General features: G+C 35.4%; 1 protein-coding gene across 3 annotated transcripts; it reads left to right on the forward strand.

Moving 5' to 3' along the window:
* The first annotated feature begins 3,707 nt into the window (after positions 1–3,707).
* Positions 3,708–27,646, forward strand: LOC136025405 (uncharacterized). Of its 3 annotated transcripts, none has more exons than XM_065701418.1 (6): positions 3,708–3,853; positions 10,920–11,087; positions 15,028–15,188; positions 17,456–17,586; positions 23,398–23,565; positions 27,518–27,646. In XM_065701418.1, exons 1-6 carry the CDS (start codon positions 3,753–3,755, stop codon positions 27,638–27,640), a joined length of 852 nt encoding a protein of 283 aa, XP_065557490.1. In that variant the 5' UTR covers positions 3,708–3,752; the 3' UTR covers positions 27,641–27,646. The 3 variants fall into 3 exon arrangements, with proteins under 3 accessions (XP_065557490.1, XP_065557492.1, XP_065557491.1); XM_065701420.1 differs by having other exon boundaries at positions 3,731–3,822; XM_065701419.1 differs by lacking the exon at positions 3,708–3,853 and adding an exon at positions 7,131–7,626.

Below are 27,646 nucleotides of genomic sequence, written 5' to 3' on the forward strand. Positions count from 1 at the left end.
GGGAACTGAAAAGTCTCCTTTGGTCTTTTTGAAGACATTAATGAATACGAAAGATGCTCAAGGCAAGCCACAGTTCAAAGAGCTGTCCCTTTTCATGCTAAATCTGTGTACTCTTCCGCATTCCAGTGCTGCTGCAGAACGTAAATTTTCAGTTTTATCAAATATAAAAACGAAACTCAGGAACAGTCTACTTCTCGACACGATAGACTCACTGATGCATGCAAAGCAGCTGGTTTCTCATACCTCAGGAACCGATATGCGGAAGAATTTTATAGCCTGGTACAAAGAGAAAGAAGAAGAGACCAATGAGAGAGAGAGAGAGAGAGATCGGTATATTTAAAAACTATCGTAGCATAGCTAAATTCAGTTTTTTTTTACAAAAATCATACATTTAAAAAAAAATCACACACTACGACTCAGCATTAAAAAATGATATGAAGAAAGGCACAAAGGAGTTGGTGTAACGATTAGTTCCTACTTTAGGGGGTACAAGTTTATTTTGTAACCGAGTTCGGCTATTGGGAGAGGCTGGTTCGGGTAGTATTGATCGGTGGCTCTTATTGGTTAGGATGGGTTTTCCAAATTGCTGAATAATGTGTTCAAGCCGGACTTTAAGTGGAGATAAATTTAATTTAGCGAGGGCTTGATCATAGGGTATGTCAGGGTTTCGGAGTATAATCCTTGTTGCTCTTTTCTGGACGCACTCTATGTCGCGTAATAGGTACGCTGTTTGGATAGCAGACGGACCCCACACCGGGCACGCGTGCTCGAGCAACGGGCGAACATAACACATGTGGGCATGGAGAAGACTTTCAATATCACACCTAAAACACCTTATTTTGGTAAGTGTCTGAAGGCTTGCATTAGCCATGTGGACGGTAAAATTAATATGGGCACTGAAACTACAGTCACCAGTGAAAGTTACTCCTAAGATTTTTATTTCGTTCACAATCGGGAAAGGGACTAGAGGCATATCTATATTCCGCTTGAGAGGGTTGAAACGGATTATCTTCGACTTGGCTACGGTAATGGTAAGATCATGACTTGAGCATTCGGTCTTTAGCTGATCAAATAACTGGTCTGAAAACTGCTTTGTTATGATAGTGTTTTCGACCAGGTAAGCGAGCACTATGGACAGATCATCTACTAACTTGTAACGGTCGTCGTGATGGTTAAGCAGGGAATTAATTACAGCCAGGAAAGTTATTCCAGCTAATTTCGTGCCTTGTGGGGCCCCGCAAGAAGTATCTGACCATGATGAATCCGAATCGTTTTCGTGGAGTGCAAAGACTTTTTGTTTTCGGCCAGTTAAGAAGTAAAGTACAAGGCCAAGGGTGCGTCGTTTGGCCCCCATTTTCCGGAGATTCATGCCTGCAGTCAGGTGGCGGATTAGGTCAAAGGCCTTTCGGAAATCCACTGCGCAAATGTCGACGAAACAGCTACCATTTTCAAGCCATTGGAGGACACAGTCAAACATTCGTACTAGGTAGATTGTAGTACTACACTTGGGGAGTCCACCGTACTGGAATTTATCAATACGCCCATGAATTTGTTTCAGAAGAAACTTGAGTATAAAGGCCTCAGTTACTTTTGCCAAACAAGGTGTAAGTGAGATAGGGCGGAGATCGTCGCATGCACTAGGGGAGCGCTTTTTTGGAATAATTCTAATATAGGCCTTTTTCTACTGTGACGGGAAATAGCCAGAAGCAAAACACTCGTTAATGATGCTGGACAGTGGTAATGCTATGAAGGCTGCATATTCACGTAGCAGTTTGGCAAGTAATTCACCAGGGTATGAAGATGTATTCGGTTTGATCTTCCGTAATTCCGTGTAAACGTCAAACTCACTGACTATTGTGTTGTTCTCAAGCTCACATTTTTCAAGTATGGTGGACTTTTCATGAGCCGTAATAGTTAGATAGGTAGTGCAGATCTCGGTGAAGAATTCACTCACTTCTTCTGCACTGATTAAGGACCCACCATCATTGCTGATCTTTACACTGCTGTCAAAAGCTTGGCCGGCCACTTTTTTCACAGCGTTGTGCCACTTTTTGGGGGTCTGAAGTAAGTAATTGGGAGGGCATGGTTTCACGACCATAGCGAGCTTTGGCTTTCTTTACCAAAAAGACTATTGGATTTTGCAATTTCTTGCCGTTGATAATATCATCACGGGAGTAGAGGTGAGACCTCTCTTTTATTAGTGATTTAATAGCTGGAGATATCCATAGTTTGTCGTATTCACTAACAACAAATGATTTTGTTGTAAAGATCTTTAGGTATTGACTGTATAACGTGGCATTGAAATCGGATACCTTAGTTTCCAAGAGGCCAGTATTGTACACTTCAGGGAAGTCATATGTGCCAATCCATCGACCGTATTCACAGATGGCCGACTCTGTACAAGGACGAACAGTGACACGGGATAGTTTGGGCTTTGGTAAAGACTCTCTTACTTTCCAAAGAATTGCGTTGTGGTCTGACATGCCAACGGGATCAAGAGAAAAGGGAGGGGAGTAAAAATCATCACAATTTGTGAGTATAAGGTCCAATATGCCCCCCAAAAAGTGGGTGGGTATGTGTACTACTTGTTTTAAAGACAAACAAGATGATAACCAACTCTTCTTAGTCTGGTTAAAGTCTCCTCCTATAATAATGAACCCTAGATGTAGCCAGGGTCGAATATACTTGAAGTTTTGGGGAGGGGGTCTGTGTGTGAGAGGTTATCAAGCTGTTTAGTGCTTATATATCTGATATTCATCCGTAATTTTTAGTACAAATATGCAATTGATTTTGGCTTAAATTTTTCTTCGGCCTCTAGGTTCATTAGAAGTATGATTGTAACCATTAAGACAGGAAGACGGCTTAGTAGTATTGTTCGTTCAAGCTAAGCTTCAATGAGGGCACAATGAACCACAGACAACTTGATAGAGAGATAGTTGGAACTGTTTTTTCTGGGAACCAAGTTCCGACTGCCGAGTCAAAGTGACATACTGTACAAAAGAAGAAAAATAGGCTCAAAACATGTTAAAACAAAAAGAAGCGTGTTTTGGCGTTATACTTCATTTTTAATATTTATTCTCGATTGAATCCAGGTCTCGGACAAGTTTTATGCTTGCAAACTAAAAAGCTCGAATATACTTGAAGTTCTGGGGAGGGGGTCTGTGTGTAAGAGGTTATCAAGTTGTTTAGTGCTTATATATCTGATATTCATCCGTAATCTTTAGTACAAATATGCAACTGATTTTGGCTTACATTTTTCCTCGGCCTCTAGGTTCATTAGAAACACTACTGTGGTCTTGTATTTTTCCATTTTCAAAGGTGTCAACTAAAGCTTAGCCGATTACGATTACGACGGCATGCGAAAAGTATTTAATTTACTGTCGGAATTGAGCGTCCCAAAAAATTTTATAAATGTAAACTTGCCTCGTTGGCCGCCCAGACACAAATTCATAGTGTGTAACATTAATTTAATCGAATGTTCCTATTACTTTCATGACGTCATGAAAACGTTTCGATCCCAAGATAATACTTTAAGGTTAAGTTTATTCCTTTTTGAAATGATTTGGAATAGATTATATATTCAAAACTCTAAATAAAGATTTGACAATTAAATATGATACCACTTGTAGCAAAAAATATATGACACATTTTGTGACACATTATGGAATTTGAGATGACACAAAAAGCACATTTTCGGAAAAAATTCGGCAGCCCTGCATATAGAGTACGACAAAATTCAAAACCTTAAAAACATGACAAGCCCAGAGACAGTGATTTACGATGTAGATATTGAACACAATAAAGGATCATGGTGTTTCTCACGTAATGTCGAACTTCAAAAGGCTTCTCAAAGGTTACGATATGATAAAACTGTAGATATTACTGTTTGAGTGTTTGAAATAGCCCTAGACTATCTTAGCCCTGACTTATTTAGGTTGAACGTTGCTCATAGCTTAGTAAAGAAATCAATGAGAAAAAATATACAAATTTACAAAGTTAAATATCCCTTTCAGTATAATTATAACTGCTGCTATTGTAGCTTCATCCCTTCCATTACCCCTAAAGGAAACAATGTCACTCAATGCCTTTTTGTATGCTCTTTACAATTATAAAAATCTCTTTCCTCACATAATTTCAAATTTAAGCCCCTTATAAACCCTTGAAAATGATCAAGCAATTTATAGTTTTGGATATAAAAAGGCTTTAAACATTGGTTTCAAACCTGCTATTTGATTATAAATCCTTTTTTTTGAGGTTTTATAATCCACAAGCATTGATTTAGGCCTATCACAATTGATTTGGATAAAAAATTCAAAACTATCTTGTGTAGCCTATCCTTTGTCAGCATTGATTTTTTTTTTGACATATAGGCTTTGGTGTAAAAGCAGTTTTTTAAGTGGCTTAACAGAATAAGAAAAAAACAGGAGGTTTATTATGAATTTATTTTCTATTCTATTTTAATCCTGACAAAGCAATATTGAATCATACCATTTCTACAAAATGGCTTTATGGTGAGAATAAGTTTGAGACAAATGTTATAACCCATTTATATTTAAAAAAAAAGAATGAAATTATAATTTTTAAGAGTCCTAAAAGAGCTTAAAATTCAATCTACAAGAAAAGTAATTGCTATTTACAGGAAGATCATTAAAAATAGCATCTAGCAGTATGATCACTTAATGTGTAGGTCAATAATATAAACAACAAAATATTTACCAAAGTATGTCCTGGGAAGGTATTTTAATGTTGCTAACTCTATCCTTCCCCCTCCATATAATGCAGTTTATTGTACATTAGTCTAATGCTTATATGCAGCTGATGTTTGATTGTATAATAGTGTTAAAAGTGTAAATCTGTGTTTACCTTGAGAAATTCCAGCTCTTAACCTTTTTTACAGTACTTATATTCTATAATAAACTCTTGCAATAACAGCCAAATGTTTAGTCAATACCTGATGTAGTGTCAGCTGTACTACACTTTTTTTTTTGATTTTACTAATCAATGAAACTTGTCTAAAGGTTTGTATTATCTAATTGCTCAAGAACATAGATCACTTATGAGATGTCAACTATGTTATTTAGGTTGAGACATACATTGTTCTTACTTTACACCTGGTCTTAATTAATGAAAAGTGAAATTGAGACACTAGAAATAATGAAGATATCAGGACTGAATTTAGAATCTAAATTATGCTCTGGTAAGATGTTTTCAATTGCTCCTTCCCTCCCAACTCAATATATAAAGTGCTTAGAGCTAGAAAAATGAAAAATTCAGAAGCAAATTTAGAGCATGGAAGCCACAAATAACATTATTTCTTAAACTGATGACTCCAAGTTTTTGGACCAGCCATTCAACAAAGCCTGTAGTCAGGCCTCCAGAGAATCCAGAAGTGGACCAGTGAATGGCTGCTTGAGTTTAACATCAATAAATGCAGTGTTTTCCATTTCAACAATAACAATCTCAGGTCTGGGCATGCTGAAATGCACTATCACACGCTGCTCCCATCCAGTCTTCCTGAAACCTTACAAGACTATTGTTAGGCTGTTCTTGGATTTTGGAACATGTCTGACATTCCTATCTTACAAGGATGACACCAGAATAACTGAAGGAGCTCAAAGACATGACACCCAATGCATCACAGGTCTACAAAATATGCCATATCATAAGAGACTAGAGCCTTTAGAACTACCAACGCTAGTCTTCAGACATTGCAGATGTGATATGATGGTGACCTACAAATATAATAGTCAACCAAACAACACATTCCTCACAAAACATACAGGTCAACACAACACTAAAGGACACTTACAGAAGCAAGCAAAGCAAAGAGTGAACAGCAGAATGCACAAAATTTTTTATCAAGTGTATTTCAAACAACTAGAACAACCTTGAAGACAAAACTGTGATTGAACCCACTAGTGCCTCCTTCAAGTCAAGACTTGACAAAGAATGGAACAACAAGCCATGGAAATATACGTTGGACCGTCCATCATTCTCAGCTGCCAACTAATACAACATCACTGGGCCCATATCACAGTGACATTCCAAATTACAATCATTGACACAGAGCAGAGCAGATCTGGTATAGACCTTAATTTTGCTCTGAAGTCCAAATTAAGGTAATGAATCATCTCAAATGGAGATTTGTTTGGAATCATCCCCTCTGCAACTTTAAAAATCCCTTAAGTAGAGGTTTATGGCCCCTCTTCTTGAATACTTGCCTTCAAGGCTGTATCTAGAGGGAGCAGGATGTTAAAAAAGCTGTGGGAAGGGGTCTGGTTCTGTTCCTATCACTTTCCACCATAAGGTGATAACACACCTTAAAGGGTCACCCTGTCTTTTTCATTGTAAACTTTTTCCCTTTATGTGGCCAAATAACAATTATTTAGAATTGGTTGAGCTGTCTTGCTATAACTTGTAGAGCTTGCACAAGAGCTGCAGATAAAACATTAAATATTTTTTTTAAGGTAAGGAGCAGCATTAAATCTTAAAATAAACACACATTATTCTGTTTTTGATGGGCTACCCCCCTACTCAATTATTATATTTTGACAGATTGTCCCAATTCTTAAGATCAACTTCTGAAACACAAGGACTGTTTATTTAGAATAAGAAGCTTTTTTAAAAGTACTAAGAACTTCAATGTGAAGAGCAAGGTATTGAGGAAGGGGGCGGGGTAACCCCCTAGTATATGGAATAATTTATGTTTGTTTTATGTTATATTGTTGCTTCTTACTTTCAGTTGAAAAAATTATTTATGAATAGATTTTATAATTGACAAGGACTGCATGTTTGATTGAAATTGCAGAACCAAGAAGACCTTACTTAGTAAATTTAATTGTCTTGATTCTTGATATCCTATTTTAATTTGTTTTTTAATAGTTTAATATAATTTTTAAGCTACAAAATAGAACTCTTTAATAAATCAGCTCAAAATATATTTATAAAAATAAAAAAGTAGGTAGTGCAGCTACATGGTAGTTCAGCCAAAGTCTGATGCTGACAATTATAATTACTAGGTCACCAGAAACCAAATCAAAGTAGTTGACCACTTCACTTATCTTGGCTCCACAATATCATCAATGTCTGCATTGACCATGAAGTTGCTGCTTGTGCAGCCAAGGCCTCTGCCATCTTTGGTAGACTGAGCCATGTTTGGAAGAAGCCAATGATCAAACAAGCCACCAAAATGAAAATTCTTGGAGGATCAGTCTACTCAATCCTGCTATACAAAGCTGAAACTTTGGCCTGCAATTAAAACTGTTCAGTGCTGGTTCAACACTCTTCAATCCAAGTGGCTTCAAACAATTGAAGGTATCCAATGGACAGACTTTGTCAGCAATCACCACCTTCAAAGTATGACTTCCTAGTCACCTTTGTCACACCTGGTTGCCAAGCTGATACTTTGTTCGTTGGGACATCTTTTGTGATTGACTGCTGACACTCTGGCTTAGATTTTTTACAACTTTTAACTAAGCAGTAGTGGCTGGAAGCATTAGTGATAATCTTAGGAATTTCCTAAACAAAGTTGGAATTTTGCTGTTGATGCAGGGACCGTTGTTGCAGACTGCTCAACATGGAGGAGGCTGACAACATTCTTCAATGCCACCCTGGCATGACGATTAAGTAAGTAATTTTTTGTGATAAAAGGGTTGATATTCATGGTTGTAAAAACTTGTGGGTTAGGATGGCTTCAGCTCTACAGGGTCCTCAAAACTATATATATTTTCAAAATATTTGAATTGCATTCCCCCCTTCCAGCACACCAAAAATTCTATTATAAAGCTATCATTAAAAAATTGTAATTTCTTTCATCTAAAATATAAATAGGTCAAAGTCTAAATTTTGAAACTGAAAAAAGCTATACCAATTATAACTGAACCAAAATAAATTATAAATATTGTTTATTCAAATGCAACCAAATAACTAAATTGAACTAAAAATCTTTTTTTTATATTACATAAGAAAAACAAGTTTTTTCAACTGAAAGTAAAGAATAGCATTAAAACTGAAAACAAACATAAATTATTGAGTATATGGAGATGGGGGAGTAGCCCCCCTCCATACCTTGTTTTTCACACTCAAGCTTTTAATGCTTTAAAAAAGCTTCCTATTGTTCCAATTAAACAACCCTCTTGTTCCAGGTGCCATTCTTAAGAAATTTGTGCACAAATTTTAACTCTAGCATAAAGAGCAAGGTATTGATCAGGAGGTATTGCAAGGTATTGCTCCCCATATATGCAACCTCCTCAGGCTATCTGGCCCCATTAAAGAGGCCTGGGACACAATTGCTGCAGCAGTTATTAGCCTATATTTAGAAAGGACATTGAATTGTATATTTGCTTTTTTTTGTTTGATTTTTGTTGCATAAGAAAAACTAACCCTTAGTTGTGAATCCTGTTTCATGCCATTTCCAACCATCATTTTTAATGGTTGAGGCTTTCTAGGCCTACCTAGAAACATAAAGAAATTATAACCATAACATTCTAGATGGGAGGCTTTTGACCATCTTAGAAAGTAACTGAATTTGGGTAATAAGATTATCTAGAAGAGACCCTGAGCCTCAATGATACCCTAGAAAATTTTGGTGAATTATCTATCTCCACCCTTTCCTACTTCAAACAGGCATGGCTTTAAGATTTTTTTTTGTTATAAAAGTAAGATCTTTAGAAATATATCTATAGTTCAAATAAGACACAAAGAAAGTGTTCTGATTTATAAGGCTTTGAAGATACATAACACTAAAGATATTTAATTCTTAAATTTAGAAAAAAAAACACTGATATGGCTTAAAGTCCTATTGATTGATTAAGAATCAAAAACCTAGTACCAAAGAAAAAGAGACTAAAGATGAAAAATTAAGACAAAATAAATTTTTCGTAATGCTTGATATTAACATATATAGTTTTAATAGATTTATACCTGTCTTCAGTATATTCCTCCTAGCCCTAGCAATAACAAATTAATTGATATAGTAGCTTGTCAATAATTTCTAGGGCCATGTAGACCCTGGATTCATTCCTGAAAGTTTTATCTAAGATGGGGCAGGCCTTAATTTAGAACTTCGCCCTATTTTCCTTAATATTCAGTCAAAATAATGTAGAAATCCAGAGAAAGGGAATAAGAAACGATCTTTTCATATAGGCAGATGACTTTCAGAACTACCTACAGTGATAATCAAAAAGTAATACCATTTGAATCCTAATTCAAACACTCTTCCTAAATGTAGTATACACTAGTATGAGGATTGCACCCCCCCCTGTCAACATCAATACTTGGATTTAGTTTCAGCTATAAGTACCAGTTTGAAGATTGAAAGATTATCTTAGTTTTAATTGGTATAAACTGTCTTTAGTGCATTCTTCCTAAGCCCTAGAAATAAGGAAATGGTAGAGGCAATAGGTTGTTGACAGCTTTTAGGGATATATTTTAGACTTTGGATTAGTTCCTGAAAGTGTCATTTACCTAACTCAACTACTTTCCAAGATGGACAAAGGCCCTCATCTTGAAGTTCACCCTATTTTCTTTATTATTCAATCAAACTCATGTAGTAAGCAAAAAAAAGAATAGGAAACAGATTTGGTCGTCTTGGTACAAGACTTCAAAGCTATCTACAATAACTACCAAAAAATTAGTACCATTTGGTTCCTGTTCTAGTCATTCTTTCAAAATATATTATTCACCACTATAAAAAATTTACCCCCTGTCCCCTACTACTATGGCATACCCTTGGTTATATGTGAAAGTTTGCAGATTAATGAAATAACTAAGGGAACCAATGCTTATTCAGTTAAAAGAGAGACAGTTTTCTTAAGAACTTTTATTTTATTCAGCAAACCTTTTTGCAAATTTTTACTGAAAAATTATCCTGTAGGTTGCTATTGAAAATCAAATTTAAGTTGTAATATGCTTTTTAAAATATTTAGCACAGACAGCAAAATTTATTATAACTATTGAAAGATATTTGTGACATCATTCATATGAAAAATGCTGGAAGAATTCAACTATGGAAACATTCAAATGAAATCTTTGACCACAGTAAGAGGTAAATTCCATGATCTTTAGTTTATAAGTCTGACATGCTGTCCATTATGCTAAGCAGAGTTGTGAACGCTAATAAATGAAACACAATAATAACAAATACATGTAACAATGTGGTGTCATTCATTTGAAAAAGTTTTTTCAAGATTAAGGCTCTAAACAAATTTTTCCAAAGTTTTGATCTATCTAGATCATTTTAACATTGAAAAATCACTTGAACAGTCCAGACATTAAACATTTAAGAATAGTAATGATAATCACAGACTGCTACCATTTTTTGGTGTGAAGAATAATATATATAGGTTATGACTCTGGGAAATTTTGTTTCCCCCTCTCACCCCCCTAATATAGTTTTGTTAGTCATCTGCTTGCTAAAATTGGCTGAATGAATCAAACTCAACCTGAAGGTGGATTATATCAGTTCAGGGTTGATTATATCTGTTGACCTGAAGTTTGACAGTTGGCATAATCAGATATAATCAACTCTTTACAAATATAACCAATCTTTAGTTCAATAATTGGTTTTGATCAGCTAATTATGGCACTATGCATGGAAAATATATTGAGGGGGAAGCAAATTTTATCTATGTTGTTGATAAGAACAAGCCAATTATTTATAAGAAATAGTGTAAACCAACAAAATCCACAAACTCTTGTATATAGCCCAGGCAGCAGCTCCAATTGAAAAAGACGTAAGGGGAGGGGTTAATTCAATTTTTCAGATTCCAGGGGAGTAAATTTGTTCTTTATTTTTTTTTTCTACAAAGATGTCCTAAAAAGTGCTTTCCAAAGCCTAAGGTTGGATGGGAAGGGGAATCGAGGCAAGGGGTTAGAGGTCAATTTTGACACTTTTAAACTGCTAAATTATATCCTTACAGACTTGCTAGCATCTCATATTTGGAAAACAACAAAACTGAAAGAAAACATTTTGTGCTCTCTCAGAGATCACAGCCCAAAGGTTGTGAGATAGTTGGTGAAGTTAAATGGATTCATATAGCTCCTGTTGTCATTAAAGATGTTGATGCTAAAGGCAAATCTTTGTCTGGGTAAGCTTTTTTTATTTTTTGTATTAAACATAACTTAATTGTACTCTTACAATGAGCTCTAACAGAGAGTGAATTTTAGTTGGGCAGCCAGATTTCTGGCTCTTGATGAAAAAAAGAAAGAAATGCTGGCATATATTATGTTTGTTCCTGTTTTGGATCTGAGTCTAAAAAATTGTTTTCATAGCTAGTAATTTCATCCTTTAATGAATAACATCTTCCTGTATCTTGATGGTGAAAAGGTACTATTCGTAATTTTTAAAGACAGTTGTTCAAATAGTTTTTTTTTTAAAGAAACTTGGGGGAAAGACAAGGTAAATTTCTGTTTTAACCAGGTCTGTCAGCTGGAATTAACGTAGTGATATAACTCTGTCTTGAGGGTTGATGGAATTTATGGTATTCTGTCAGAAGTTGGGTGTAAAATATGGTTTGTGCCAAGAATGGAATAACTTCCTGGCTAAAAATGGTAATTAGCTCTGATAAATAAAAATAACACCAATATTTAGTTCTATTTTGGTTTTTTAATATGTTTGATTTCGCATTTTGCTATTATCCTTGATAGCCCAATAATTTTTAAGTCCATGTCAACTCTAATTTCATTTATTTTGTATCCAGTTATGATTTCAAATCCCCAAGGAAAACTTGGTGCAAAATAGTTTAGACTGCTACTTTGTTTACCCAATTACTCTCTTTTCCATAACTTTGTTCAATAGCTACTTTTTCTAATTCTATTTCATTTCGATCCTGCTATGTAGGTTTGTTGCATGTGATACACATTGTCACTGTCATACCTAAGTGTTCTATTTCTGAAATAATGGTAGAAACTGTTGACCAAGCTGTTGTCAAAGGAAGGATGAGCCAAAAGTGTAGCACAAGCGGATCAAAGAGTGATTCAGCAGACACTGCCTGGTTGATCCTCCATTTGAAAAGAGATGCAAAGAGAAAGCAAATGGCTTTTGGTAATAATCTCAAAAGTGTGAAAACATCAGAAACAGCCTTTAGGCATGGCAGTGACAATATGTGCCAATTGCTTTAATTACGTTTATAAATCACAGTCTCATTTTGCTACCTTTTTTGCAAAACGGTTAAGATTTCAGCAATAATACTCAGAGTATTTTCTTAATCATAGCGACAAGTGTTACCCTTGATTAACTACCTCAAGTCAGGGGCGTCAATTTACGAAATTTAGGGAGGAGGGCAAAATGTATTCAGGCAGGAGGCAAAACAACCCTAGTGGGTGTATTGCCCCTAGACCTGATCATGATTAACCTTAGTCATAATGATAGACCTAATCATGATTAAATTTGCTAACATATATTTATTACCATAATGTTGTAGTCAGATAATATAGAAACATCCTTACAATATAGGAGCTGGTGAACATCTTCTTAATTATAATTAACACTTAAGATTTTACTTAGTCATGATTTAAGTTGTTACCGTTGTTTTACCAAGTTTTTTTTTTTTTTTTTTTTTTTTTTTTTTATAATGTCCAATGAGTCCATTGCAATGCTATCCTAGACACCTCTAAGAAATGCTTGGCAAAACAAACGCTCAGTAAAAACCACCAAGTTGTCTCAGGTCTTAAAAGGCCGTCTGACTTAATAAAGCATATCAGAATGATAAAGGGTATAAAAGTAGAAATGGTTATAATTTTTAGATGTTGGAATATTACCTGAAATAAAATTCTGTGTGTTTTTAAAGATAATTTATAGTCTTATCAAACAGCTCGTGGTAACAAACTGTAAGTAAGGAGTAACACAGCTCAATAATAACCAAAACTCTAAAGAACGGAATTGTGATACCAGTAGGTGTATTGAAAGAATTAGCTTATTAAGCTGATTCCAGATGTATAAGTTTATTTAAGTTTAGTGTTGCCCATAAGAGGCTATGAGGCTGAGAAATTTTGCCTGATAAAAGAATCTGGATGAAAATCAGACCATCAGATTTAGCATACCAGAGAATCCTACTATAGTGGTTTCAAGCTCCTATCTGTAAAAATGTAGAATTTGGTATTTCTTGTCAGAAGAAAAATCATGAATGTGTGTTTATTTTTTGTTGTTGTTTTTCCCCTGGGTTGATCTTAGCAAACCAGTGGACCTAGAATATCAAGATAGGGCTTCTTCTAACAGAAATTAATAGTTCTAGTGCCATTTTTAAGTGAAAAAAAATACTGGAGGGCGAGTACCATGCCCCTTTCCCCCAAAAAAACGTCTGATAAAAATTTGGGGACAGCCATTTTGCTCAGCATCGTTGTGATAATATTGGAGATTGGAGATAATACGCCCCCCTCAGCCTCTGGGGAAAGGTCTTTAAGTTACAAAATTTGCCCATTTCTTACGTATGGTCGCTCCAGAAATGAAGAAAGATTTGCTAGATTTTTTTCCAGAGAAATTGCTTATGGATTGTTTTGGGTACCCAACCGACTGACCGTATTTCAAACTGTATGCTGTACGAAAAGTGTGGGGTGTCTAGGGCTATAATAAGAGAAAGGTTGAGATGGCTAGGGAACATTCTGTATATAAAGAATGACAGATTGCCAAAAATTGTCCTTTTTGGCCAACCGTCAAGGGTTAAATGGAAAGCAGGTCATTTTCAGTTGGGGTGGGAGAGGAATTTGAAAGGAAAGGTTTAAGGGGAACGGGCAACTCCTTAGAGAGTGTAAAGAGGGAGACTTTGAATAGGCTGGGATGGAGAAGGAGCGTGCGTAGCTATGTTGGCCTCAGACGGCCTGGTGCTGCGGTGAGTTATTATTATTAGTAGTAGTGTTGAATTGTCTAGAGGATTTTTCCATGGTGGTTTATTTTCGTGGAGGTGGAGCCGGATTTCCCGACTTCATTTAAAAAACGATAAGAAATATTAAAAAAAAGTTTTTTTTCAACTGAGCGTAAAAAGCTACATTAAAACTCAAAGCAAACAGAAATTATGCCTGTAAAAGGGGGCGGCCCCCTCCTCAGTACCTTGCTCTTTGCTTTGGAGTTAGAATTTTGTCCAAATTCGTTAAGAAAGACTCCTGATACACAAGTGTCGTTTAGCTAGACCAATAAGAAGCTTTTTAGAAGATAACAAAAATTTAGCATGAAGAGTGAGGTGTTGAATAGGGACAACCCACCTCATATACGTAATATTTTCTGTTTGTTTTAAGGTTTAATTTTACTCCTTACTTTGAGTTGAAAATTTTATTTTTATTTGATTTTTATAAGAATAAGGCTGTAAGCAAGAATTTTATTTCCTTTACATGTATGATGTATAAGGTCTATAAGCAAATATTTTGGTAAAGGTCTTGATTAGGGACGGAAACGTCCTTAATCAAGAAGGGAACCCATTGAGAAGGAAACATTTTTAGAAAACAATTCTTATCTAATAATATGCATAACAATTGCCTCTAACATACTTTACATGCAGCTCCATTATACTTTTTCTCCAACCCCCTCTCCCCTAACTTGCAAAATATAGTCCAAATTTCATATTTCCCATGCATTCTGCCAATGCGTCTCTCTTGTTTCAACCCGTGTACTTGTGAATTAAATTAACTGTGATAAAGCAAGAACTAGAAAAACAAGAATAAAGTTTTAAAATTTATAAAAAAAAAATAGTTGTCTGAAATTAGGGACTATCAAAGCTCTGACAAAACAGTTAACAAAAGGATAAACTAGACTCTTAATTAAACTGAGGAAACTCTAGAGGGTAGGCATTACCTTTTTAACCCTAGGAAAATCAAAATCATTAAAAATTTTCATTAAAAGTTGAAAAATGGTAGAAAAAAATGCTCAACTTGTCTTCTAGCTACAGGCCAACTCTAAAACAGCAATTTTACTTTATATTTCCTAGGCAGTACCTTATTTTACCAAATTTTTACCTTATTTTACCAATTTTACTTGCCGGGTTTTTCTTTTAAGGTAATTTAAAAACAACATTAACTTTTGATTTGTTTTCTTAATAGGTACTTAGATGATAAAATCCGGCATTTGTCAAATAGAGAGGATGAAAAGGTTCCACTAAACACAGTGATTGACTTTGTAGAAAGATATGTTCTACTTCGAGTACCTCCAAATAAACCACTTATCATTTCTGCTGGTGAAGCATCTACTTCAGTTTTAAAAGGTTTGATTAATTTGCTTTCTTTTTTTGTGGCTCTAAAAATTCTAAAGAGACTAAAATGACTTGAGAAAACATACCCAGCTCAAAAGAAACTCCCCTAAAGTTGGAAAAATTTAAAGGCCTCTAGTGTCTGTGTAAAAAACTCTGAATGGGCATATCTGCAATAACCTCCAAATGGAAATAGGTCATTGAAAGTTCTAATGGGATTAGAGGGTAACTATTCCCTCCTGTGCCAAATAATATAATAGTTTCCCAAATATGTACTCTGGAAATGATGCAATTACCTGAGTAAATTGATATAGGTGATGTGAACCTGAATTTTCAAATTATTTACAATATCTTTACAATGTTCCAAATGATCAAGTTGAAACTCTAGGGAATGTTGGATGTCAAGAAGATTCATAGTTTTGACTTAAGAGGGGGGGGGGGAGGGTAGATCGAAGGCAAAGTATGTGTTTTGGTCTTAGAAATAGTATGTCAGCAATGTTTTGGAAATGTCTTGGGCGGTGGAGATGTCAGGCAATGTCGGAGAAAAAAAAGTGGAGAATTGCACATGAAAAATTCCAGTTTGGTCATGAGGAAGAGGGAAAGAGCTAAACAATCTTTGTATCCAAACTGCAAATTGATAACATTTTTGCACAATAAGCTTCTATGAGACTTATAACTTATGCACGGTGGGCTTTTAAATTGAAGGTTATAATATTTTTTTGGGGGGTGGTAGGGGGCAAGTGGATGCTGAATTGTGGCCTGGCGAAAAGAATATAATTGAGTCGAAAGACACTAAACGCATTTAGGTTTTTAAAACACCACACTTGCAATACCCTGGAATGAAAATTAATAGCCTGGAACGGAAATTAAAAGCTTATAGGATTCAATTGAAACTTTGAGAAAATATTAGAGAGGGGGGGAGGTAGACTTTAAGTTTTGACTTGACGACAGCAAGGGGAGCTTACCAAGGATAATACGTTTTTTAAGAAAAATATGGTCTTATTGATTCTTAGTGTTAAATATTCTATGTTTCTTTATGCTGATCTGTATGAAAATTTCAGAACCTAAAGATGCATCAATTGAAATTTTAGAACAATTAAAATTTTTTGAACAATTAAGATTAAAAATTTTAGAAAAATTTGGAGCCTCAACCAGGGAAAAAACCAGTCGCATTGGTTCTTGAAGTCTTGTTTTATTTTTATCTCTGAATATCTCTTTCTAATATATGAGCTCAAAATCTGTTTGTTTAAAAATTAAGATTCGAAAAAAGAAAATCGATATTCTTCTATATCCAAAGTGATACCAAGATGAGGTTAGGATGGCCTCCACCCTATTCGAGGCCTAAATTATGCAGATTTTCAATCTATTTGGATAGTATTCCAACTTCCCGCCCATCGAAAATTCTGCTCTAAGACTATTTTTTAAAATTTGTTCCAAAGACTAGGAGAAATAAAGTCACATAATGATTCAATCTTAAATGAACAGAAATTTCAATTATTGAATAAACGAGATTCGAAACGGAACAGAAATGGATAGTTAAGTGAAACCCAAACGAACAGAAATGATCACAAACAGGTGGAAGGCTAACGCCCACTAAGTCTTCTAAAAGCCAGAGCGTCTATTGTGCTTTACTGAAAACTGTGTGTAGACTCTGATTTTATTTGTCACAACATCAACAACAACACACAAAAAGAGAAATAAATCTAAAGGCTATTCAACGTTTACAAATAAGAGGGGTATTACTTGTCCTTTTTTCTCCCTCTCAAAACCTCTAAACGGCTTGAGTATCACTCATATTTCATTGAAACCAAAATTTGTTTTCAAAAGGGTGGTTTTATTTATTAAATATTTAACAACAACAAAAAAGAAAGAAAATCACCATAATGACTAAGTTTAATAAAAGAACTAGTGAAAGCAAACTGATTGTTTAATATGTTCATTCCTGGAAGTCTCTTGAATTTTGGATCTATTAATCTTATAAAAGAGAAAATATTTTAAATATATTCTATTTTTAGTAAAGTGCAATGACGCCCTGGCCTTTAAAAGGTTTAGAGGGCTTCAGCATTACTCTTGTGATAATTTCTGTTCATTTTTAGATTTGATTTAATTAGCCATTTCTGTTCGTTTTGAATCTCAATAGCATTTTCGGTTCATTTATGTTGAATTCATTGTATGATTTTATTTCTGCTCGTCTTTAGCTCTTTAATTATCTTTGAATAACTTGATTTTTCATAATATTTGAGAAATAAACATTATCAATTATCATACTTATTTTTGTTTAGATGCAATATTTGTGTTATATAATGCTTCGAGACTGAAAGTTCTTCTTGGAAACTGCGCTCAAAGAGGCTTTAATTTCATCACTGGTTCTATGCTTGAAGACCTAGACAACTTTAATGATAAGTTGACAGAAGTAAGTAAGATATTTAATTTACCAGGTTAGTACCAAGATTTTGAGTTTTCTGTTAGAATCAGAATAATTTACTTCAAAACAGCTTTGTAATCAGTCGTAAAAATTCACAAACTGAATGGTGCTGGTTTTTATGGCACTTGGTACATAGCAATCGCAAATTCTGTCAGTCGGTTGGTCTGTCAGTCTGGCGGTCCTGGTTTTGCTAGTTTAGGCACTTCCAGATAAGCTAGGACGATTAAATTTGGCAGGCGTATCAGGGACCAGACCATATTAAATAAGAAATAGTCTTTTCCGCGATTTGATCATCTGAGGGGGGGGGGGGAGTAGGGGGACGGTTAATTCGGAAAAATTAGAAAAAATGAAGTATTTTTACTTAGGAATGGGTGATCGGATCTTACTGAAATTTAATATTTAGAAGAATATCGTGCCTCAGAGCTCTCATTTAAAATCCTGACCGGATCTGGTGACATTGGGGGGAGTTGGATGGGGGAACTTACAATCTTGGGAAACGCTTAGAGGGGAGGGATCGGGATGAAACTTGGTGGGTAAAATAAGCACAAGCCCTAGATACGTAGTTGACATAACCGAAATGGATTCGCTCTCTGTGGAGGAGTTGGGGGGAGGGTTAATTCTAAAAAACTGGAAAAATGAGGTATTTTCAACTTAAAAAGGCGTGATCGGATTTTTAATGAAATTCCTTATTATCTCGTGACTCAGATATCTTACTTTAAATCCCGACCAGATCCAGTGTCATTGGGGGGAGTTGGGGGGGGGACCGGAAATCTTGGAAAACACTTAGAGTGGAGAGATCAGGATGAAACTTGGCGGTAAGAATAAGAAGAAGTCCTAGATACGTGATTGATATAACCAGACTGAATCCGCTCTCTTTGGAGGAGTTGGAGGGGGTGTTAAATCGGAAAGATTAGAAAAATTGAGGTAATTTTAACTTACGAACGGGTGATCATATCTTAATGAAATTTGATATTTAAAAAGATATCGTGTTTTAAAGCTTTTATTTTAAATTCCGACCGGATCCGGTGACATTGGGAGGAGTTGGAGGAAGGAACCTATAATCTTGGAAAACGCTTAGAGTGGAGGGATCGGAATGAAACTTGGTGGAAAAAATAAGCACCAGTCTTAGATACGTGATTGATATAACTGGAACGGATTCGTTCTCTTTGGTGGATTTGGGAGGAGTATTAATTCTGAAAGGTAGGAAAAATGAGGTTTTTTGACTTACAAAGGAGGGATCAGATCGTAATGAAATTTCGTATTTAGAAGGACCTCGTAACTCAGATCTCTCATTTTCAATTCCGACCGGATCCAGTGTCATTCGGGGAAGTCGGGGGGGGGGGGACCGGAAATCTTGGAAAACGCTTAGAGTGGAGAGTTCAGGATGAAACTTGGTGGGTAGAATAAGCAAATGCTCTAGATACGTAATTGACGTAACGATACTAGATCCACTCTCTCTGGGGGAGTTAGGGGGGTCTAGTGCTTTGACGGGTTCGGTGCTTCTGGACGTGCTAGGACGATGAAAACTTGTAGGCGTGTCAGGGATCTGCATAAATTGACTTAAAAAAGTTGTTTTCTCTGATTCGACCATATGAGGGGGGGCGGCTGAAAGGAGAGGAAAAATTAGAAAAAATGAGGCGTTTTTAACTTACGAGTGCGTGATCGGATCTTAATGGATTTTTGCATTTAGAAGGACTCGTTTCTCCGAGCACTTATTTTAAACCCCGACCGGTAATAAGCCTCTGATTTTCTTTTTAAATTAATCTATTGATTCTTAGAATTTTGCTAGAGCTCATGCCATATGAGCTTTGTTACATAGGCTCTTCTGACCTCGTCACAATTGCCTAGAGCTCTTAGCTCTTATTACATAGTGCATTAACCCTTTATATTAAAGGCACTATAAAAAAGGGCATGAATGAATTTGTTAAACTGGTTAGTTCTGCAAGGTAACACTAACAACTAGCACTGAAAAATTTTTTTTTCTGGTGTTATGTTTTTTCTACTGAGTTGGCTGCAGGGGATTAAATTTTTGGACGCTTGGAACTAGCAAGGAGAGATTTCCCAAAACTTATGGTGGCATTTTTATAAGATAAACTAAACTTTATAAAAATTAGTCGCAATATATGAAGTAAATTTTTCTGAAGCTTAAATTTTAGTTGAAATTTCTTCTTTTTATGGTCAGTTTCTTTAAAAAAGAGTAATTGTTTGCCTACAGTTCATCGCCACTAACTATTTGATAGTATGAAGTTTTGATGCTTAGAATGAGCAAGGACAAATCGGCTAAAATGCATAATAAACAGAAAACGGGGTTCTCTAGGGGGTTTCTATCTTTAAATACTCATAAGCAGACTTAAAACAAAATCTGAATTCATTTGAAAGAATATCTAAAAGCTAGTATATATCGTATAGAAAAGTTTTGTCATCGCTGATGCTTATGTCAGCGAAAACTTTCAGGTTTAGCAGGGATTGGAGTCAATTTGGGCACTTTTTGGGACTTTAAACTGGAAGGTCTGTTGTCGGTGGGAAGGTAGGGTTCTGGGATGATGGAACATCAGGGAACAGACAGGGTCTTGGTACCAAAGCGAAGGCGCAGGAGACTCCTTCTCACGACCAACGCGGTGAGTTCAAACTTACCTAGTAGATAATGATACGGAACCCTCCCTTCACCAATTATGATTCAGAGTTCTTGTTTTTGGCTAACATTTTTGTATTTCATGTCCTATTAAGGTAATGAAAGTGAAGAAACAGGAACCCCGTAAGCCATGGATAATGTTTGAAATACTGGAAGAAAGAAAGCTAAAGATTGAGTTTTATCAAAGATATCTAGATGATAAAAGTGATGGTTGGTATGAATTGTAAAAAAAAAACAAAAAAAGCGCAATTTAGTAAACAAATTATGTCGCAAAGCTACGATCGTATATTATGATATAAAGTTTTCAAATAATAAAATATATATATATATATATATATATATATATATATATATATATATATATATATATATATATATATATATATATATATATATATATATATATATATATATATATATATATATATATATATATATATATATATATATATTATATATAGGCTATAATTATCTATTTTTTGGTTTATTTATAATAATTTTAATTAAATAGTTGAGGTTTAAGTAAAAAGTCGAGTTAATAGGTCAGTGGTTACGTGTACTTTCGCGCGATCGCAAACCTTCATAAGTTATCTCCACCGCGGAAGTGTTGTTTAACTTATTTATTTGCTTGTGAATGTGGGTTAATAAACTTATGAATTTGTTTTTTGTTTTTTTTTAGGACCTACAATTCCTTTGTGCTAAATATCTAGAAATTTTTTGTCGTTCCCTTATATTATCAATTTTTTGTTCTTAATTTAACTAATGCATTATAAACAGATGTATGGAAGGGAAGATTAATTACCCAAAGCTAAGCTAGTGGGTCTCTTAAGAATTATTTCAACAGTAGCGAAATTTTCTCTATTTTCGCTTTCAAACTCTTGTGTAAATTGAGGAGAAAATGATTAAATCATGAAAAGAGAAGCAACGAATCGTAGTTTTTCTTTGCTTTCAGTCGATTCCACTGACCTTATATATAATATCAAAGAGAAATCCCCCCCCCGCGTGCCTCCTACCGCTCTTTTTCAATTTTTCGCTTTTCTTTTAGCTAGTTAAAAAGCTTTTTTTTCTTAGTGGAGAGGGGAAAGGCAAATTAGAAAAAAACTGGACGATTCTATACACTTAGTGGGACTTAGACCTTTAGACCTGAATATCCCTATTTTCTCCAAATGTGCTTGCCTCTAGGAGTGATAGTGGGGTAAGGGCAATTACCCCTCCCTAGGCTTTGAAACACACCTTTTTGTATTTTATAAAACAAATCCCCAAAAATCCTTGTCCTACCCCCTAATTTATCTTCAATTGGTGCCCTAGCCTGCCTCCTTTATTGTTATAACTTGCATAAGGTGCAAGTGCAGTATTCCAACTTTGTATGTTAATTTTAATCACACTCAAAATATCGTAAAACATTGTGGTGTGGTAATATTGGACTTCCTATATTTAAAATTCTCTTATTTAATTGACAGAAATGATAAACAGAACACAGCACTTAGGTTCGAATCTTAGATAAAACAATTTTTTTGAATTACATTTTCTCTTTCAAGTGACAATCCATTTCTAATGATCAGTTTTCCGTAAATGTCAAAGTAAAGAAGCAAAATAATGAAAATTTACTTTCTGATGAGGCGTTTAACATCTTTGCAGTCTTTCTGCAGAAAAATAACATTTATAAAATCGAGAGAGTAAAAAGTCGAAAATAATAAACATAAAAAATTAAAGTAAACTCGTTTTTAAAATTTAGTAATTAATTTTTCTAGGGATCTATGAATAGGATTGAAAACGGGGGTCGTAGAACGAACTGGGTTTTACACGACTCGGTCTTTTTAATTAGTTTTCCGCAACTCATCGACTTTTTTTATTTGTACATTTATAGCCTAGGCCAATTTGATATCTATGTCATTTAAAGCCAAGTCTACATTCTGCTTTTGCCCTCCCCCCTCGTTTTTACTTATATTCGCAGATTCTCGAGAAACCCAAAACACCTTCAGTAAGCCCATAAGCCAGATAGTAATAGACCGATCTTCATATTCTCTTTCGGACCTCACCAGCAGGGGTGCCAATTGGGGGGTGGGGAGATTTCACCCATATATTTATTGCCCTTATGTACCTATTTTCGGTATTTTCATTGACAAAGTCGAAAAATACAAAATTAACCCCCTTCCTATATTGTGATAAATACTTTTTTTGTATCGTCACTGAAAAAAAATATTTGGCCCCACCTCTATATATTCTTGAATTGGTTCTCTGATTACAACTAGAGACGAGATGAGATGAAGATAGGAACGTGGAAACAACTTCTCAGGCCAAGTATGAACTTCAGATTTATTGCCGAAAGTTTCGTTCCGCTGCACTTTAATTTTCTGACCCAGTGTTCAAAGCTGATGATCTGAACAAAGAAAAAGAAACTGACATTTGAATTTGGGCACTCTTTCTTGACAAACTTCATTGAAAATGCTTTTGTTGAGTAACTTCATTGAAAATGTCCTTTCCAAGGAATTTTTTAAGTATACCCAAGAACTTCATTGAATATATTCGAAAACTTCATTGACATATAGTGACTTGATCATGTCTAGTTGATATCTCTTGCTCTCAGCTATTTTAACAATCAATTTCAGTTATTTGACTCCAATATTATATTTAGTCTCACAAAAAAAGATAATCTCCCTCTTATGTCACAAAAACCTGACAGGTTTACCACAAAGGTATGCACAAACTTTTCAAACTAATTTTACTTTATCTTTTTTCTCGCTAAATTTTCATTTGCTGTTTCTAAAAATATTCTTTATCTTAGTTCTGCTAAGATTTATCCTTCCCATCCTCTTCCTTTGCCGATGACAAGTCATTTCAGCCTCTTTTGATGTTCTCGAATGTACCTAGAATAGTTTTGTATATAGAATAGCTTTGAGCATATAATTTCTTCAGCATTACTTTACCTTTTTTCTCTCTAAATTTTCATTTTCTGTTTCTAAAAATGTTCTTTATCTTAGTTCTGCTAAGATTTATCCTTCCCATCCTCTTCCTTTGCCTATGACGAGTCATTTCAGCCTCTTTTGTTGCTCTCTAATGTACCTAGAATAGTTTTGTATATACAATAGTTTTGAGTTTATAATTTCGTCAGTATTAGCAGTGGTATTAATAAGAAAATATGTTTCTATCAAATGAATTATTTATAGGTTGACGTGGCTCTGAAAGTATTCACAAGTGATTTCCCTAATAGATACTCGAAGTGGACCCGTGACACTAGTAATGGACATTTGGTGGCTCATTTAATTATACGATGGTGTCAAGAGTTTGTTCGAATTTTTAATAAGTTTTACAACACTGTTCGAGTTTTGCCACCAGTAAGATGTCATTATTAGCATATTCTCTTTTGCTTCAATATTAGCAGTAGTCTACAATCTTCAGGGAGATCCCCTTTGATCAGTCCAAACGAGAAAATTCGAATTGTTTCTACGATTTCGGAGAGTTGGTGACCCATTTGACTGTTCGATTGTGTCCCATTTGATTTATCCGAATATTGTTTGGGTTTTTAGAAAGTTTAAAAACCCGGTTCGGATTTTGCCATCAGTATGCAATCACTGTAATACTGTTACCTTTACTGCAATATAAGCAAAAGTCTATATCTCTAGGCAATCCTGGAAAATCAGTCCAAACGAAAGACCTGAAAGTTTTGGCCTATAAAATGTAGTTGAGTCGTAAATACCTCTGAGGAAAGTTATACATTTTATATAGAATAAGCCATTTTCCATAAAAATGAGAAAAAAATTGTTTTGTGTATAATAGAATTCGTTCTATGATTTGCGTTCCCCTCTCCTCTTGGTCTTATGCAACTCACTGCTAGCTGTGGAATTTCAGCATCTTCATTTTACCTTGCAAGAATTATAGATATTTGTTGAAAATTGTCAAATATTCAGACTTATTTTAAAAACGAAGAGCTGAGAAATAAAATCATGGGCATGAGTTTATTGGTTCTGCAAATTTTTGGTTGTGTATTCTTGCCTCCCTTAAGCTACCAACCACAAACAGGTTCTCTAAGTAAGAAAATTTCCAAGTTTTTACCGTTAGAACCTTTTGGTTTTAGTCCTAGGCTCAATTTGGAAGTTTCACAGTAATGAAAATTTGCAATTAGTACCAATTGCACTCCGATCCTTAGAAAGCTTCATTTTGGTTTGATTTGGGTTATTGTCTCTATGGCAAAAGTATAACAAAAACATAGTTTGCATACATTTATAGTACATTTAGTTTTGAAATAAAGTTATATTGCGTAACTAAATTATGAAAAATTTTTGTTTCAGAAACAAAAGGTATTGTTGGGTAATGGCCTAAGTTAATTATTATTATTGTTATTAATTTTTTACCCGTCAAAAAGGGAAAAGACGGAGTATATAAAAGAAAAAGAAAGAAAAGCATAAAAATTTAAATACACTTCCACTACAAATATTATAATATGACACTAGTCCAGGGGTGGTTGGCTCTTAAAACATTGATGCTGAATTTGGAGATTCTTCTCTCTATGGCCATGGAAGGGTTGGTGACCTTATATTTCCTGGAGATGTCGCCATTGCTGTGCCACAAAGGGAGACGCAGGAGAAACTTAGCATATCTGTAGAATGCACTACAAATGGCTTTCTTTTCGGTAGCTGTGAATATTTTCCAGAAGGGAACCAGAGCAAGCAGATGGGGGTAGCAAAAGCATTGTATAGCCGGGCAAGGAGAGGACGGTTGAAACGATACTTATTGGCAACAAGTAATCCGTAAGACGCTCGTCTTAGAGACGAGGTGGTTTGTCAGAGGTGGTTTGTCAGTGCTGAGCGTGTGTCCTTCAATGTAGAAGAAATAGGAAGGCCAAGATAGGTAAGGGACTCACAAGGCTTAATCAGTGTGTCGCCAATTTTAACGGAGAAGTTAATTGAAAGCTCATTTTTAGAACCATTGAAGAAAAGAAGTTCTGTTTTAGATTCGTTGAAGGAAAGTCCGATCTGCTTGTATGCCGCTGCGAGTGAGTCGTAATTTTGTTGCAATAAATATATAGAACGAGAAACATGAAGAATGTTATCAGCGAAGTTCAGCAGGGAAAGATTGATCCCACGGAAAAAGCACGACGGCTTTATTACTTGTTGTGCTTCGATGATAGTGTTATTAAACAGTGATGGTGAAGTTTTGCCACCTTGACGTACGCCTTTCTTGACACTCAGCATTTCTTTAGAAGGAAAAGTGCCGGACGGAGAGGGGATCAGGATGACAGCCGAGAGCTTGTTGTACATACTGTAAACAGGGGAAATGATGCAAGAGGAAACACCTCGCTAATTTACAAAACATACTTTAAGTAGGGCTGAAGGCAGTTGCAGTATTTTATTATTCAATTTCTGATATCTATTCTCAATGCTGCCTGAGCAAAGAGCTATATGCATTCAATATATTGTTTTATTCTTATTTTTGTGGCCACTTTCTATGAAAAAATGTTATCGTGGAAACATTGGAGGGAGCTCATTGGATTGATTACTCGTGTAATTTTTTCAAGAGTCGAAAGTGATTGGAGGGTAACCACCCCCCTGCTTCATTTTTGCTAAGCTCCTCCCCCTAGCTGCTTCAATGCATCCGATCAAAATTTTGAAATACCAGTTCTGTTCAATATAGTCGAACGTTCCAATAAGAATGCCTTGGGATTGGCATGACCGTCACTGTTTCTACGTCATAAATAATGTAAATTGCCAATTGTTTGAGGTTTTTGTAATAGAAAAAGGAGGGGAGGGGATTGTGTGATTTTGGTATTCGATTGGCTCGAAACTCTCAGGGTTGAAGATTATGGATTCTCATAGTCAGAAGGGTTGATCGGAAAAGGACATGAAAAACTTTTTTCTTCGACCGTCTTGTATTTAGGGGGGTGGATGCGGAAACTTGGCAAGCTCATTCGACTAGAACTTGAAAGTGCGAGTACCCTTTTTTTAGGGCTGATAGCTGTTGGAGGGCAAACAACCTCCCTTCTATGCCTTTTTCTGAAACCCGGTTCCCCGTAGCCTCTTTGATGCTGGATGAGAATTTTTGAGATACTTGTTTTGTTTAGGCACATCGCAAGGTCTAATAAGTATACCTTCCGGGGTTGATATCCCCGAAATCCCCGACTCTTAATTAGGAAATAACGGCTCTTAATTATGCAAATTATCTGTTATTTATAGATAGGTTTTTGTAAAAAGGCCGTCTTGTTTGTTCCTGGTCGTCCAATTAGCTGGGAGCTTTGAGGGACTCTTCGCTTGGCCAAGAGTCTCCCAAGAGTATACTTCAGAAATGACATGGGTACTCTATCCCTGGGTACGTATCCCTGAGTTTTCGAAATAGAATGTTGAGGGGGGGGGGGTCAAGTGGCTCTCAAATTCTCAATCGGGTGAAGGAAACAGTTAGATCGAAAGCATTATTTGGATCAAGGTTATCAAATAGAATATCTGCAATCAGGAGCTTAGCTCCAACATTTTTATTGTGGGGAGGGGAGGGGGCAAGAGTGATCCATATCTGGAGAGTCAAGTGGCATTGGCTGTATAATATTTTTTTCCAAATTGTGCCCCCCCCCCCCGAACGATGTGATTGTCTGTAGTATATCGGGACGGCTTTTGCGATAAAGTTGAAACTTTCAGGTATTGTTGATAAGAAGGGGAGAGGTTGGGTCGAGCGGACTTCAAATTTTCTTCTGGGAGGAGGGGGAAGGGGTCAAACAGTTTCTTCTCTGATACACCTAAACATTTTTTTTAAAATAATCTCTTTATTTGGTAGTTTCCATAAAATTCCTCCATATTTTCATCTTCGCTTGTTTTCTTGCCAGTTTAAAAATTTAATCGCATAAATTTTACTCGTAATACAGGGGTCAGAAATTCAATAGTAGAATATCATAATTGTCTTCAGCCCTACTTTGAGCTTTGCAGAGGGATGTTTATGACCAGCTGAAAAAATTCATGTTTAGGGATAATTTATTTGATGATTCCACAAAAAATAGTCAGCACTTTGAGATGATTTTATTAATGACAAACATGGACAATTTGAACAGAGTTCAAATTCTTACAATTTCAACTCTCTTGCAACTTTGCAAAAATAAATTTTTCTGTTCGTGATCACAAAACGGTGTTTGTGTGTCCCGTGTCTCCTTACCAAAAATTACATTTTTTTTAGCTCTTAGCTTCCCAAAAAGGACTGAAATTAAATCACTCATTTTCCAAAAGTATCCACTATGAAATTGTTGATTTTAGTCATGTTAACTAATTTCAATTGAAGTCTGTAATTTTAATGATTGGTTGTTTATTTTAGGAGAAAATGCAAGAACATCAAGCCTCAATTTTGAGACAACGAGTACACATTCTTGGTCATTTACTTCTTGCAGTTGAAAAAGTGTTTGTTTTGTTAAATTGTACTATCCCAATGAAAATGTAATTGTTA

This window comes from Artemia franciscana, chromosome 3 (genome assembly GCF_032884065.1).
Source record: "Artemia franciscana chromosome 3, ASM3288406v1, whole genome shotgun sequence".
Taxonomy (NCBI): domain Eukaryota; kingdom Metazoa; phylum Arthropoda; class Branchiopoda; order Anostraca; family Artemiidae; genus Artemia; species Artemia franciscana.